At 41.8% G+C, this 14,845-nt stretch overlaps 1 protein-coding gene across 1 annotated transcript in view; it reads left to right on the forward strand.

Moving 5' to 3' along the window:
• Enpp3 (ectonucleotide pyrophosphatase/phosphodiesterase 3) overlaps window positions 1-14,845 on the forward strand; it is a 73,930-nt gene that overhangs the window by 22,563 nt on the left and 36,522 nt on the right. Inside the window, exons 6-10 of the mRNA XM_050130779.1 lie at window positions 1,953-2,050; window positions 9,516-9,595; window positions 11,627-11,746; window positions 12,233-12,342; window positions 14,436-14,501. Of these exons, the coding sequence (XP_049986736.1) occupies window positions 1,953-2,050; window positions 9,516-9,595; window positions 11,627-11,746; window positions 12,233-12,342; window positions 14,436-14,501 (474 nt within the window). The remainder of the gene's footprint in view (window positions 1-1,952; window positions 2,051-9,515; window positions 9,596-11,626; window positions 11,747-12,232; window positions 12,343-14,435; window positions 14,502-14,845) is intronic.

Consider the following 14,845-nt stretch of genomic DNA (forward strand, 5'->3'; position numbering starts at 1 on the left):
AATGGTCCAGGTTTTTCATTTTTATTTATAAATCAAGAAATACTTCCCATATCCTCCTATTTTCAGCATATGATACAGTAAAACTTGGACACAAACCTCAATAACTAGAAGTGAGAACACATAAGATACAGAATATTTTCACCTCCCCAATGAGATACCTTGTGTCCCTCCCCAGCCTCTGCTCCCAGAAGGTTTCTGAGCTCCTCTCCCACTGAGCCCTGATTTAGACCTTCCCATCGATGGAATCATACCACATATCCTCTCATGTTTGGCTCTTCTGGCTTAGCACAATGATTTTGAAACTCAAGCATGCGCTGATATCAGCTCTCTCTGGGTAGTTGTGCAGGACACTGCCCTATTTGGACAATTGTCCCGTTCTCTTGTTGTGTGATTGCTATTGGTCACTTGGCAGTCACACCTCCTAGAAAGCTTGTTCCCACCTCATGGAGACTAAATCTGGCTTCCTTCTGTGTGCTAGACACTGTACCCAGATTCAGCTCCTGGCCTTCGCTTTTCATTTCCTGTGTCTCCTTTACACCTTTAGTCTCAGCGTCTAGCACAATGCCTTGCTCGAAACTCTGTTAATTACTCTGCAATAAATAAATCTTCTCTGCAACCAAACAAACTGGTTTTCTGGTTCCCCTTGATGGTTTCTTCTACAACATCAAAGTGATGGCAGTACTAGTAACTTTTTAAACGTTACTCGGTCATGGTGAGGAAGTGGAAGCCATTTTGTTATTTTACCTAGCACCAACATTCAGATTTGCTTTCAGTCATTTTTTGGTAGTTTATTAGAATTTCAAGGATTTACTCTAACCAAATTTCTTTAAAAACTATGTTTTGGTTAAGAAGCCGTGGGATGTATAACTGCTTGAGCACAGAGGTGAAAATTGCTTTGCCATACCCATCTCTCTCTCTCTTTTTCTTGGTTTGTTTTTTTGAGATAGAGTTTCTCTTCTATAGGCCTTGACTGTCCCGGAACTCACTTTGTAGGCTGGCGTCAAACTCAGAGATTCCCCCTGCTACCGTCTCCCAAGTGCTGGGATTAAAGGCATGTACCACCATGCATGGCACCATATCCATTTTTCAGGCACTATAATGAAAAACAAATCTACTGTGTTCATAGTTGCTATTCGTGAGAAAGCCACACTGGAAAACACCCAAATGCCTGTCAACAGAGGAAGGAATGAGGGAATGAGTTGTGATTCATTCATGCTTTGGAAAATAAACAAATGTGACGAGGAATGGTTTATAATTTTAAGCCTCAAGATAGATTAATTTCAGATATGATAAATGTCAAACAAAAGATAGTGTAGCCCATATAATATATACTGTGTGATCCAATTTATGTATAAATTCAGTATCAAGGTAGGAGCAATAGTTCCTAAAAGTCAAGCTACTTACTGCTCATCCTGGTTGGAGATGGTGTTTGCCAACGTGAGTAATGGGGAAAGGAATCCGGGAAACTTCTGGGGGTATTGTTCATGTTCTGTTTCTTGATCTCAGTGATGGCTACATGTTAGAGTTTGGCAAGTCAAAAAATTATGAAGGTATGTGTCTGTCACATATGAACGTGTCTATCATGTAGGCAAAGGTCAAAAGGAAAAGATAAACAACAAAATTTAAAAACACAGTTCATGCCTGTAAGTTCAAAACTGCTGTTGAACAATTTATATTAAAAACTGGTCGAGAAGAGCTTAAAAATTTGTGGATGTGTGTTAGCATACCAAGAAGTGAGCAAAGAGTCAAAGAACAAAGCTTCAGAGTGAGAAACGTATCATGAAACCGTTACCACATTGATGTCCTGGGAACATTCAAAAGGTGGCTGAGATTCAGCGACTGTTGCGCGACCTGGGACTGTTTCTCTGAGTGTATCTTCTAAGTGTTTTCTAATGTAGAGAATGATAAGTAGTACCAAGGGCGCAGATGAAGTTTCTGATTTCCTTGTTCAGGTTTGACCTGCCACCGGTTATCTTGTTTTCCATGGACGGCTTCCGAGCTGAGTACTTGCAGACCTGGAGCACTCTGGTGCCGAACATCAACAAAATGAGTAAGTCCAGACAGGCGTCAGAGCGCCACTGAAGAAGAAACCCACTCCTCCTGTCTCTTCCCCTCGGGAGCAGCGTCCGTGCTTTGTCTTACCCCGGGCCCTCTCCAGATCTCAATAATTGACCCCTGTGCTCTATTTATTTTCATTAGTGAAAGGTTTTCCTACATTTGGTTCTCCTTGCCTTTTTCTTAAGTAGCATGCTCGTCATTTTGTTTATTTCGTATGTCCTGTTTGAAGGTAGCTTCTGAACTATGGAGCTCCATTATGTATACCAAGTCAAATGTGGTATTTGTCAGAACTGGGTTCCACGTCTCAGCAAGGTGGCTGTGAGTCAGGAAGACAAGGGCTTGAAGGAGCCTGGGTTGTTGGGTCAACCTGACGTGTACCCACAGTTCACTAAAGCCTCTGATGTTCAAGCTCCGTCTCCACTTCCGGTATCAGACTGCATAGAAAGCAGATCGGTCCACCATTCACAGCTAGGAGATGTCTGTCAGGCAGTTTCTCCTTTCCCTCGCAGCGCTAGCTTGTCTGGAAGATGGTTGCTTCCTAGCAGGCAGGACTGCCATCAGCTCACTGCAGGGCTTTAAGTTATGATCCATATGGTCCTTATTGTCACACTGCTATGCTGCTTCTGAGCTAGGGCACTTGGCCCTCATGAAAATCAACACAACAATAGTAAATAAAAGCCTGAGGTCACAGTCTCTGTTCAGACTCCTGGGCTCATAGCATCCACTGCTCTGCAATTCCTGTCTTTCATTTCTTTTCCCCCAGACTTTCTTATATCTCCAACATTCTTGAATATAGTCACCATTTTATTGATTTCTTATTTTGATTTTTCTCCAGACTATTGGAAAGTGACTTTGTAAGTCTGAGTAAGATGGAAGTTTCTGAGTCTCAGTTTCCTTACTGGTTGGTAAAAAAGAAGCGACCAGAGCTGATTTCTTTGGTTTATCCTGTTCCAAGATGACACAGAGAGGCAGCCTGCTTCTCTCTGCAACACAGCTGCCCCCTCATTCAGACAGATCTTTGGCAAAGGGACTGAGAATTTTCAGTGCAGAGCTCACCACTCTCTGTTGAACTACTTGGGTCTGGAAAGTCAACCAACACCTCTCATCTAAATTTACTTGGTAATGTGGAGCTGAAATCCTGTTGTCAAAAGGGATTTTGATGGAAGGTTGAACTGAACCTGTTTTCAAGTGGAGTTAGTTGATTTTCTCATCCCACTGATAATTGGAAATGACATTAACAAATATTTCAACCAGAGCTTTCTGGTTTCTGCTTTAAATACATTTAGTCACGTATTTAGTTCATCTTGTTAGCCAATGTGTCAAGACTTCCAACACAACTACTTCCTTGTCAGTTTCTAGGGAACTGGAGTATAATTGTTTGGATCTGAAATGCCCCTCCCCCACAGGCTGTGCTTTGAATACTTAGGTCTCAGCTGTTGGCTTTATTGCAAGATGTTTGGAAACTTTTGCAAAAAGTTTAGAGCCTAACTGGAAGAAGTCAGTCAGCATGTCCTTGGAGTGTTGTTTCTGGCTTCTTCTTGCCTCTCCTTTGCCACTTCCTGCCTAACAGGAGAAAGAATTTCCTCAGTATACATTCTTGTGTGTTCTGCTCAACTCACAGAACCCAGTAGCCAAGGACTGAACACTGAATCCTCCAAAAACAAAAGCCAGACTGAATCCTGATTTTCTAGTTGTTCATCCAGGCTTTGGTCACGTGGACAGAGAGTTAACTAATCTATGGATTAAGAGCAGGTATTAGGAAATAAAGTTAGCATCATGGTAGCCTTGAAATAGGCATCGCTCTTAAGGAAGTCCAAGTGCCTCGCTTCAGCATCCCATCGAGATGCTGAACTACAATGCTTGTCAAAACTGAGCATGGATTCAGACCACACAGCAGTGAGTCGTATCAGTCACTTCTAAGTGGATGAGGATATGGCTCCCAGACTCATATCATAATGGGCTTATGACATTATTTCATATTAGTGTGAAAGACTGTACACATAGCATGGCTAGAGACAAGACCCGGAACCTTTCCAATGGTATGGAATGGATCTGACTTGGGTTGGAAGCTGCCTTCTGGAAAGTTGGGCGAGAAGCTGAGGCTAAAGTAAGACTACAAGTATGTAGTGGAGAGTAGAAGATTCATCAGGTTTCTTTTGTTGGAGTTTTTGGAGATTCAAGTTGGCAAGGCTGGCGTTTACGGACAGTAGGCCTCTCTACAGTCTCTGCACCAGGTCATTGCTTGCTGCCTTCTGCTGTATTTTGATAAGAACGCTTGACTCTAAATCTACTACTGTAAGTATATGGGACAGTGTTGTCTGTAAGCACAGTGGTTACAGAGGGCCTTGAAAATGCCATCATTGTACACAACAGATTTATATATACTGGTTCACGGTTTGATAGCTTTTCCTATACTGTCTGTGCTTTTGAATCAAACTGAGTTTCATAGTTAACGTATACTTTAAAAAAATTATATACTAAGCCACTCCCCATCTTTTATGTGTGCATGCATTTTACATAATTACTGATATGGATAGATTCCTTGTTTCCATTTTTACACAAAATTTTCCGCCTGACATTAGTTCTTCTGTTCCTTTTCCCTCTTTTTGTTGTCTTTTCTGCTTAATTTTTAAATTATGCTTTGATTTTTTTATTTTGTTTTGTATAATTTCCGTACATATTTTCTTTGTATAAATTACCATTGCAATTTATACATTTTTATGATATTATAACACCTACTTTACAATAGGAAATTTGTACACAAAACGCAACACTTTTCCCTTACCATACAATTTATGCCACAATTTATGCCTATGTATATTGTATATTTATCAGCTTATCATTTAGCTACAGTTATTTCAATATTTTGTTTTTTATCTTTTAGATTGGCATTAGATGTGATTTACTTTCTACTTACGCATAATTAAGAATTTCTGTATTGGTCCGTATGTTTGCTTCTGCCCATGCTTTCTTGTCTTCTCATGTGATTTCATCTCAGCATCCTTTTCAAGGCAAGACGAGGGCTAATGAACTCAGTTTTGTCTGGAAACCTGTTTCTCTCTCTCTGTCTCTCTGTCTCTCTCTCTCTTTCTCTCCCTCTTTTTTTCTTTTCTTCCTTCTCCCACTTCCTCTTTTCTTTATCTTTTCATGGAGAACTTGGATAAATTGTTCTTGTTTGATAGGTTTTTTTTACTTTTTCTAGTTTAGCGTTTTGAATTCATTATTCCTCTCACTTCTGATTTTCTTCTGAAAAATATTTACTTATACATTTACAGAGGCTCCCCAGGAGTGCTAAGTCACTTTTTCTCTGATGATTTCAATGTGTTTATCTTTTGATAAATTTATTGTGAGGTCTTTTAGGCTCCTGTCTCCTGGGTTTCTGTAGGTGTTCTGGGGTTGTATATATATATCCTCTTTCCCAGATCTGGGGGTGCCAGCCTTTATTTTTTGAATAGACTTTTCAGCTCTTTCTCTTTCTCCTTCTCTTCTGAAAATCCCAAGGTGTATATATTGGTCCCCTTGAGGCTGTATTGGAAGACATTTCAACTTTATTTTCTTTATGTCATTATTTTTAAATTTTGTTCTTCTGTATGAATCATTTCTAGTGAACGAGTTTTTTCTGGCCTTTTCTTCTTGATCTAGTCTGAATTTGTAGTTCTCTAGTGAAATTCTCAGTGAAGTGATTGCATTCTTTGGTTCTACGATTTCTGTTTGGTAAATCTGAATATCTGTCTATGTCTTTTATGAAATTCTGTTCTTGAACATGAATCAATAATGAGCATCTTTGCACTATATGTTTATAACTCTCTGTTAGCTTCATTAAGATCGACTTCTGGAAACTTGTTTTCCTTGTGATAATGGAGAGTCAGTTTGCTAATTAGTGTTTTAGGTACAGTCATTATCTTTGATCTCACTGGCTTCCAGGAAAGTAGACTGGTTCCTGTTAGTGCTTGAAGGAAGGTTTGATGATCAATGTCAGTTGTCATCTTGATGAGATTCAGAGCCATCTGGGAGATGGGTCTTTGAGCGTGCTTGTGGGGATTCTCTTGATCAGGTTAACTGAGGTGGGAAGACCTACACAAAAGGGGTTGTACCATTTTCTGAGGTTGAATCCTGGGTACAGCATGAAGAAACAAAAAACAAACAAACAACAACAACAAAAAAAACCATGCCAAGCACAAGTAGTCACTGTTCTCCTTCCTAACTTCCAATACAATGAAACCAACTACCTCAAGCTCTGTGCTCTGAATTCCCCCCAAAAGAAGGCCTGTGAGTAAGAGCAACCCCCTTTCCCCTTAAGCTGCTCTTATTGGCTATTTTATGTCACTGTCAGGAGAAGCAAACAAGACACTGGGCAAAGCAGAAGCCATTCCTCTGAGGAAGCCCTGAAAGAGACACACAATTAGACATAATCCAGGGGGAATCTCTGAACCAGGGTGCACAGCTTACTCACTCTGGGCTAAGGCAGAGTGAGGAACTGGGGTGAATGTGTCCATGCTGGCTCAATTCTTCTTGTTCTCTTCAGTCCCTGAAGAATTAGTATAGGCTGGGTCATCCCAGTTCTTTAAGATAGGTGAGATAGAAACTTACACTTGGGTTTGAACTAGGAGGTTTGTCCATTATGTGTAGTCTAATCTTCTTCCTCTCTGGAGGGAAGCTGGGACCTAGAGGTCCCCAGTGGCTCCTACGGTCCATGATACTGCGCTGAGCGACAAGGAGTTCCAGAAGTTGCCAAGTGCCTATGCTCACCGTTGCCCTCCTGCCCTTCAGGAGCCTCCAAAGAGGGTTCTGGAGTTCTCACACAGGGGATTGACTCAGTTGCTACTGAATGATTGTGCCTGTGGTGTGATGAAGAGGAACAGGGCTTCCTACCCTTTCAGAAAGTTCCCAACATTGCTCCCTCTTTAATCCGTCCTTCTCCCTGTGCTGTGGGCTTAGACACAGGCTTGCAAACACTGGGAGACCAATACCCTACAGAGCTTACAGAGTCCACTGAGTTCTGGATGGGACCTAGGTTAGCGCATTTGTCTAGTCTATCCAGAGGGTACAAGATAGATGAAAAATGGAAGACACATGTCTCGATCTGTGAATGTCGCTGAGCTGTTTGTATGTCATTAGTTTGTGTGTGTGCGTGCGTGTGTGTGTGTGTGTGTGTGTGTGGCACAAAAATAATTCATATTTTATCAAGATTGCTTTAAAACTCCAATCTGCATGTTCCTCAACTTGGTCTTATCCTCATTTAGTTTTCTGTTTTTCCTTGCAGTCTTAAAGACTGTAAACCTGGTTACAGGGAAGGATGCTGTTCACATTTTTGGGTGGTCTTTTATTTAAAGTTTTCTTTCTTCTCTTATATGTGGTGTATGCACTTGTGTGTTTGTTTGTACATGCCCATGCATAATGTGTGCTTGTGTATGTAGAAGCCAGAAGTTGATATCAGGTGTCTTCTTCAAACAAATTCCCTCTTTATTTCTGAGAGAGGGTCTCTAGCTGAACTTGTAGCATGTCAGTTTGCCAAGGCTAGGTGACCTGAAACTTCCAAGGTTCTACCCATCTCTGCCTTCCCAGACTTGGGGGTAATGGTGCACATGGCCATACTTGGATTTTTATGTGGGTGCTGGAGATCCAGACTCGGTTCCTCATGTTCCTGCAGCTAACTGAACCATCTCCTGTCCCTAAAATTTTGTTTCTCTGAAAGTGTTTTTTATAAATAAATTATGTGAACAATTAATATTTTTAAGTAATATTAGAAAGGACATAGTCAAAGCCGAGCCTTACTCTGAGGACCTTTCTTTCCCCCAATGGAAGCAACCCATCATGTCCTTTTTAAAGCAGGAGAATCTTTTTTTCCTTGTGGAAGCAACCCATCGCGTCCTTTCCAAAGCATTCTATTGGATCATAATTCAGATTCAGGAGATGCTCTGCTGGGAGGCTGTGCTTCCTACCCTGTCTTCTAGTGTCCTGGTTCTAAATCATGGCAGAAAACAGTAGCCTAAGTCTGAAGGTAGTCACAGATGTGTCCTGTTTGCCGCAGTATAACCAGGTGGTGGCTATTTAATTACGGTTCATTTATAGCCAGTATTTATAAGTCTTTAGAAACTTGAGTTGCCCGACCCGTGTTACAAGGAAATCAAAACAGGAACTGATTCTACATATCAAGTCATTGTGTAATTTTTTTCCTCTCATGTCATTCTTTTAATGATGAAAGTAGATTAGATTTCATTTTGTCATAGAACTTCATGAGCATCCAACTTATAACGCCCTAAGGCGGTGACCCCTCCACCTCTCCTCTTCCCATTAGGGTCCCTACATTGTGGGCTTGATATGGGTGGGTTCCCAGGAGATTCTGAATGGGGAAACTTCTGGATCCTATTTAAAAAATACCAAACAAAGGCTGGGAAGTAGACCAAGCTTGTGTCTGTTTGGAAGAACATTGTTTTTCAGCTACAGAGCATGTGACATTTTGGCCATCAACCAACTTCACTTTGTGTTTTAGCTTAAATAGGATCTATAATGGGAAAGCTGGCTTTTCGAAGGAGAGGTCACGGCACTCGGGATGGAAACACTGCTTGGTTTCACGGCTGCCAAGGAAATAGCAGTTTGCTCCAGTGGGGCTGACCTCCTTCCATGGGGCTGCTGCTCACACTGGAAACGGAAGAACAATAGGAGTGCAACTAATGCCATACTCTGTGAAAAACAGCTTGCAGGAAACGTCATAGACCAGTGGAAACTGAACCCAAAATAACAAGCCGTAGAGTGAACTCACTTTGCAGATGTTGCATGGTGGCATGGGCTCGTGCAGCAGCTGTATACTGCAAATGCCTTTTCGGGTGTGGAGGCAGGTCTGAAGAGCTTTGTTATTCTGAGTGTTTAAAATCTGGAAACTGCCAGCTGAGAGATAAATGCCATGCAGAAGTTGTCACGGTAACGACCAGATGCATAAAGAGAGGAATCCAACGAAAAGGATGGCAGCAGTGTGCAGTTCAGGGTACTTTTAGCTGAAAGGGCTCCAGCTTTATTTTTATCTAACCTAACACATGCTAAGAATGGAAAGTTTTAATTTTTAAATGATTCAGAAGAGAAGAAGGAAAGATTACAGCATATAAAATTATATGAGATTCAAATTTAATGTCCACTTATAACATTTACTGTACCTCGGCCTCACTCACTTGTGCATGGATTACCTGTGGTGTCAAAAACGAAGTTGAGCTGCTGCAGCAGAAACCACATGGCCTTGAAAAACCTCTTGGCTCTTCCCAGAAAAGAACCTACTCGTCTCCTAAAAATAAACTTTTTTTTTAAAAGTAATGGACAAAGTATAGGGGTCAGAATTCCAACCTCTTTCCATCTTAACTCACCTTTCAGTTTTCTGGCTTTATGGGAAACATGCTGGTATTTGCTTACCCAAAATATTCCTCAGAAAGAAATGACTCTAAAACTCTTACTATATTTTCTTGCAGAAACATGTGGAATTCACTCAAAATACATGAGAGCAATGTATCCTACCAAAACCTTCCCAAATCACTATACTATTGTTACGGTAAGTGTTTGGCCCTGGGGAAAAGCTGCCGCTACAGACAGGAAATTGACTATATGACATAGACATATCGAGCAAGAACTGGCAAGCCTGTGCCACATGCTTCCTAACTACATGTGTAATGGTACTTAGGTCGGAAAGGCATGGTTCAGTGTGAGGCCAATAGAGTGCCACGAGACATTCGTTAGCCACAAACGCCCCTAGCATTATGCTAACTCACCACTGTGAGGCCATGGCCACCTCCATCATGTGAGAAATATCATTCTCCTGGACTTTTTGATTGCCCTTTACTTAACTAAAGGTTCAGCTGGGTAGGCAGTGTATAAGGACAGACACTTCTATGTGGAAAATTTTAGTCTCTTCTAGTTTTTTTTATGAATTTTTACTTGATAGAATTTTGTTTCATAAACGGACTCATTCTGGTGACGTTTTAAAAAGATTGGACAACCAAAGCCAACAAATTCACCCCAGTAAATAAAAAAAATATATATAGGTAACAAAGAGTGCCTAGGCACGCAGAGTTGGCTTTGCTACTTTGTTCATTTCTATGCTAAAACGCCTGAGGCAACTGAAGCAAGCAAGAAAAGGCTTATTCTGAAGCACAGTTTGAGGGGCTACATTCTGTAGTGGTAGAAGGCATGGTGGCAGAGGCCCGAGGTTGGTTGGTCATGGTCATGACTAGTAAGGAAGGAGAGAGAGAGGGAGAGAGAGAGAGAGAGAGAGAGAGAGAGAGAGAGAGAGAGAGAGAGAGAGAGCAGGAAGAAGGGAAGGGAATGTAGGCCTGGTGAGATGACTCGGAGGGTAAAGATGCTTGTCACCAAGCCTGACAGCTTGAGTTCTGTGCTCAGGGTCCACCCAGAGAAAGGAGAGAACTTGACTCTTGGAAATTGCTCTCTCACCTCTTCACGCTTGCTGTGGCATGCTTATACCCCCCACAATGCACACACATCCATGCACAGATAATAAATATATAAACTCACACCTGTACCCAGTGAGCCACTTCCCACTTCTTCCATCAAGACTTTACCTTTTAAAGGCTCCACAGCCTTCCAGAATAGCACTACCAAACAGGAACCAAGTGTTAAAACAACTGAGCCCCTGTGGGACATTTAACAGTGACATACCAACAAACATCAATGTGAACCCTTTGCTTGATGCCAGTCATTTGCTGCTGAAGCCAAGAAATGGACTTGTAGGGTAGAGATCTGCACATCTTCCTGAAACTTAGGTTTGTGGTTAGACTTTTACATTGAGAGATATGGGGTGGAGATGTAGCTCAGTGGGAGAGCGTTTGCCGACCATGTGTGAGGGCCCAGGTTCAGTCCCCAGTCTGCAAAAATGAATATATGACAAATCAGACTTTGGCAGGGTGGTGGTGGTACACGCCTTTAGTCCCAGCACTTAGAAGGCAGAGACAGGCAGATCTCGTTGAGTTCTAAGCCAACCTGAAAGTGAGTTCCAGGAAATCAGGACTGTTACACAGAGAAATCCTGTTGAAGCACGAATAATAAAAACCCAGTGACAGAAATTGGGGTTCAACCCGAAAATCAGAAAAGCAAAGCAGCCAAACCACTAGAGAAGTCTTAATCTCTACCAAGGCTGGGTTAACATAGACTAAGCAGACTAAGCCCCTCTGTCCTCCCATTTTATATTCCCTCCAGTGCTGGGATTAAAGGCCTGTGACTCCCTAGGACTGGGATTAAAGGTGTGAGCCACCACCACCTGGATTTGTTTCTGTATTGATCTTGATCAAACCCAGGGTGGCCTTGAACTCTCAGACTTCCACCTGACTCTGTCTCCCAAATCCTGGGATTAAAAGTGTGTGTCACCATTGCCTGACCTTTAGTGGCTTTAGCTTCGCCTTTGGCCTTCAGGCAAGATTTATTTTCAAAGTACAAATGATATACCACTACACCCTGTCTCAAAAACAGACAGAAGGATGGCGTCCTTCCTATGTATGAGTACGGATCTGTTGCTACTGTGACATGCCTGCATTTTACTAAAGTATTCTTATTTTCATAACAAAAATCATAGGGCTTGTATCCAGAATCTCATGGCATCGTTGACAATAATATGTATGATGTGCACTTCAACAAGAATTTTTCCCTTTCTTCAGTGGAGAAGAACAATCCTGCCTGGTGGGGTGGGCAGCCGGTAGGTACCATTCTGCTCCTGGCCTCCAAGCCTCTCTTTCTGGGTGCCAATGGCTCAGGCTTCTCATTTTACCCCGAGTTCCTCATCACCCATGTAGTTTCTAATGGCTGAAAATTTTACTAGTATTTATTATTATCATTTGAATTAAAAAAAAACAGTTATCGTCATTTATGTTGAAATTTGGGTATTGTATCATCAATGTACCAACCCTCAGCTTTCTCAAAAAGATAACCATTTCTCCCCACACTGTTTTGCAATTTCTTCAAAGGTAAAGAACTATGCGATGTTATCAGTGTGAAAGAAACAATGAACTGCTCCTACGTTGCTACATGTTTTATTTTTGAGGCAGATTGACTGATTACAAATTTTAAGTTACTGTAAAAACAACCATGAATGGTCGTGAGCAAATTGTCAGTCAAGAGTTGTTAGCAGTAAGCCACAGTGTTTGTACCTAACAGTTATCCTATTGACTTTCACTCTCTATAGATTTGGCTAACGGCAATATACCAAGGTTTAAAAGCTGCTGCCTACTACTGGCCAGGATCAGATGTGGCTGTCAACGGCTCCTTCCCTACCATATACAGGAATTACAGCAAGTACTGAGATAAGACTCTCTCTAGGGGGAGATCTATAGGATCGATTTTCTTGTTTATTTATTTGCCTTAAAGACTTTTTCCACTTGTTTGGTGTGTGTGTGTGTGTGTGTGTGTGTGTGTGTGTGTGTGTGTGTACTGCACTCAAGTGTGCCATGTAGTATATGTACAGGTCAGAGGCCTCATTTCGAGAGTCAGTTCTCTTCTTTTCTCATAGGGGTTTGAAATTGAACCCAGGTCACCTAGCTCAGCGCAGGCACCTTATCTGTTGTAGCTTCTTTTTGTTGCTTACCCTGACACAAAGCAACTTATGGGAGGAAGGGATTTATTTAAGCTCACATGGTCAGGTTAAAATCCGTCACTGAGGGATGCCACAGAGGCTGGAACGTGAGACAATTGGTGGCATCATATCCATAGTCAAGACTTGGGAGGGAATGGGTGCACGCATGCTCACCTGCCTGCTTGTGCTGGGCTCAGTTATTCTCCATGCTTACAAAGTGCGGGAGCCCCTGCCTAGGGACTGGTGCTAACCACATTGGACTGGGTTTCCCCATCAACTAATTTAATTAAGACATACCCAGAAGCCAAGCCAATGCAGTCAATCCTTCATTAATATTCTCTTTCCTGGTGGCTCTAGGTTGAAAATTAAAAGTAATGATCATAGCCTCTGGGCCACCACACTGTTCCCTTTCCTTTTCTTTTCAGTGTTAATAGCTGAACCCTGGGTTGCATGCGCACCAAGCCTACACTTTGCTGCCGAGCTCCACTCAAGGCCCATTTTGTCTAATTTTGTTCACAGTTCTATCCTTTCAGTTGTTGAGGCCCAAGGTCTTAGAGTTGTTGCGTCTGTTCTCATATCCCTTGTCCAGTTTGTCAGTCCTTGCTTTTGACTCCACAGACGATGCAATCTGAGAATCTTGTGTTACCTCTGTTTCTGTACTTCCACCCCCTTGCCTGGAGCCCGGGGGCCCCTCTGTCAACACCCCTCTACTTCTTATCCCCTCTGATCTGTTCTTGTCCATCAGTCAAAAGAGTTTCTTTTAAGTACAAGTCCAGTGATGGCACTGGTTTGCCCCCAAGATTTTAATGGCTTTCAATATCCAACTCTCTGAATGTGTGTAGTTCTAAGGGAACATACAAGGGCAGCTCTGAAAGGGTTGTAGCCAGAAAGCCAGTAGTAATGTGACATTCGTAAAAAGAACATTTGGATCTTTCGACTAGTCAGACGCTTCTTTCTAAGCACACTCTGATTATTCTTTCTAATGAGCTACTCTATTCTAGGAAATCTGGTAAGAGCAATATCGAAGAGAAGGTAGCCACAGACGTTGTTTTAAGCCAGTTTCGATGGATTCCTATGTGTTCTAGTTTCTTTTCTCTACTGTGGTCAACACTATAGCCAAAGACAGCCTACAGGAGGGAAAGGTGTATTTTGTTTACATTTCTAGGTCACAGTCCACCATTGAAGTCAGGGAATGCATTCAAATAAGATCATTGAAGCAGAAACAATGGCCGGATGCTGTTTGCTGTGTTCTCACAGGCTCTTGCTTAGCTCACTTTCTTATTCATCTGCCTCGGGATTGTACCACCGACAGCATCTGGGCCCTCAATTCATAATCAAAACCATGTCCTACAGATATAACTACAGGCCAACTTGATATAGACAATTCCTTCACTGAGATCCCATTCAAGTGATTCTAAGCGGCAAGCTGACATAGAAAACCAAGCCAGAGAGAAAGTCTTTGAGGCCCCTCACTTACTGATTAAATTCTATTTCAAAGACATAAATACTGTCTGCCAATAAGCGTGAATGTATAAATGAATAAAAGTGAATAGAATGAATCGTTGATAATGGATGGTTTTCATTTTGGCTGTGGGAAATTAAAGGAGAAATGAGTAAGGAGGAAAGAAAGAATTGCCTTGATTAGAAAGAGTTTGTTTTAAGTCTTTGAAGTGCTGACAATGGGGGAGTATGCTGCATCCCTTTTAGTGTTCTCATCCTGTACTACAGAATGGATGCTTGAAGATGTTAACTCCCCTCCCTAAGGAAGAATACATTGAAATATATTTGATTAAAATTTCAAAACTTTTCATTCCAGTTCTGTCCCATATGAAACCAGGATCTCTACGCTGTTAAAATGGCTGGATCTGCCCAAAGCTGAAAGGTAACCCGTCTGTCGAGTGCTCCATTGTGGTGTACATATGGGAGAAACCGGAATGTTCTGTACCATTGTTGGTGGTTTTTCAAAATTTTGGAATTAATACCCTGTCTGTCCTTCTGTTTTTCTGGTCTTCCTTCCTTCCTTCCTTCCTTCCTTCCTTCCTTCCTTCCTTCCTTCCTTCCTTCCTTCCTTTGTTTGTTTTTTTTTTTCATTCTTCCTTCTTTCTTAGTCTGTCTGTCTTTTTCTCCTCTTCCCCCTCCTGCCTCCTCCTCCTTACAACCCCTTCCGGTATTTTGAGAGGTTTAGTCATATGCTGGCCTGAAACTCACTGTATAGACCAGGCTGCC

This window comes from Alexandromys fortis, unplaced genomic scaffold, assembly GCF_014885135.2.
Source record: "Alexandromys fortis isolate MF-2015 unplaced genomic scaffold, M_Fortis_MF-2015_v1.1 scaffold_354, whole genome shotgun sequence".
Taxonomy (NCBI): Eukaryota; Metazoa; Chordata; class Mammalia; order Rodentia; family Cricetidae; genus Alexandromys; species Alexandromys fortis.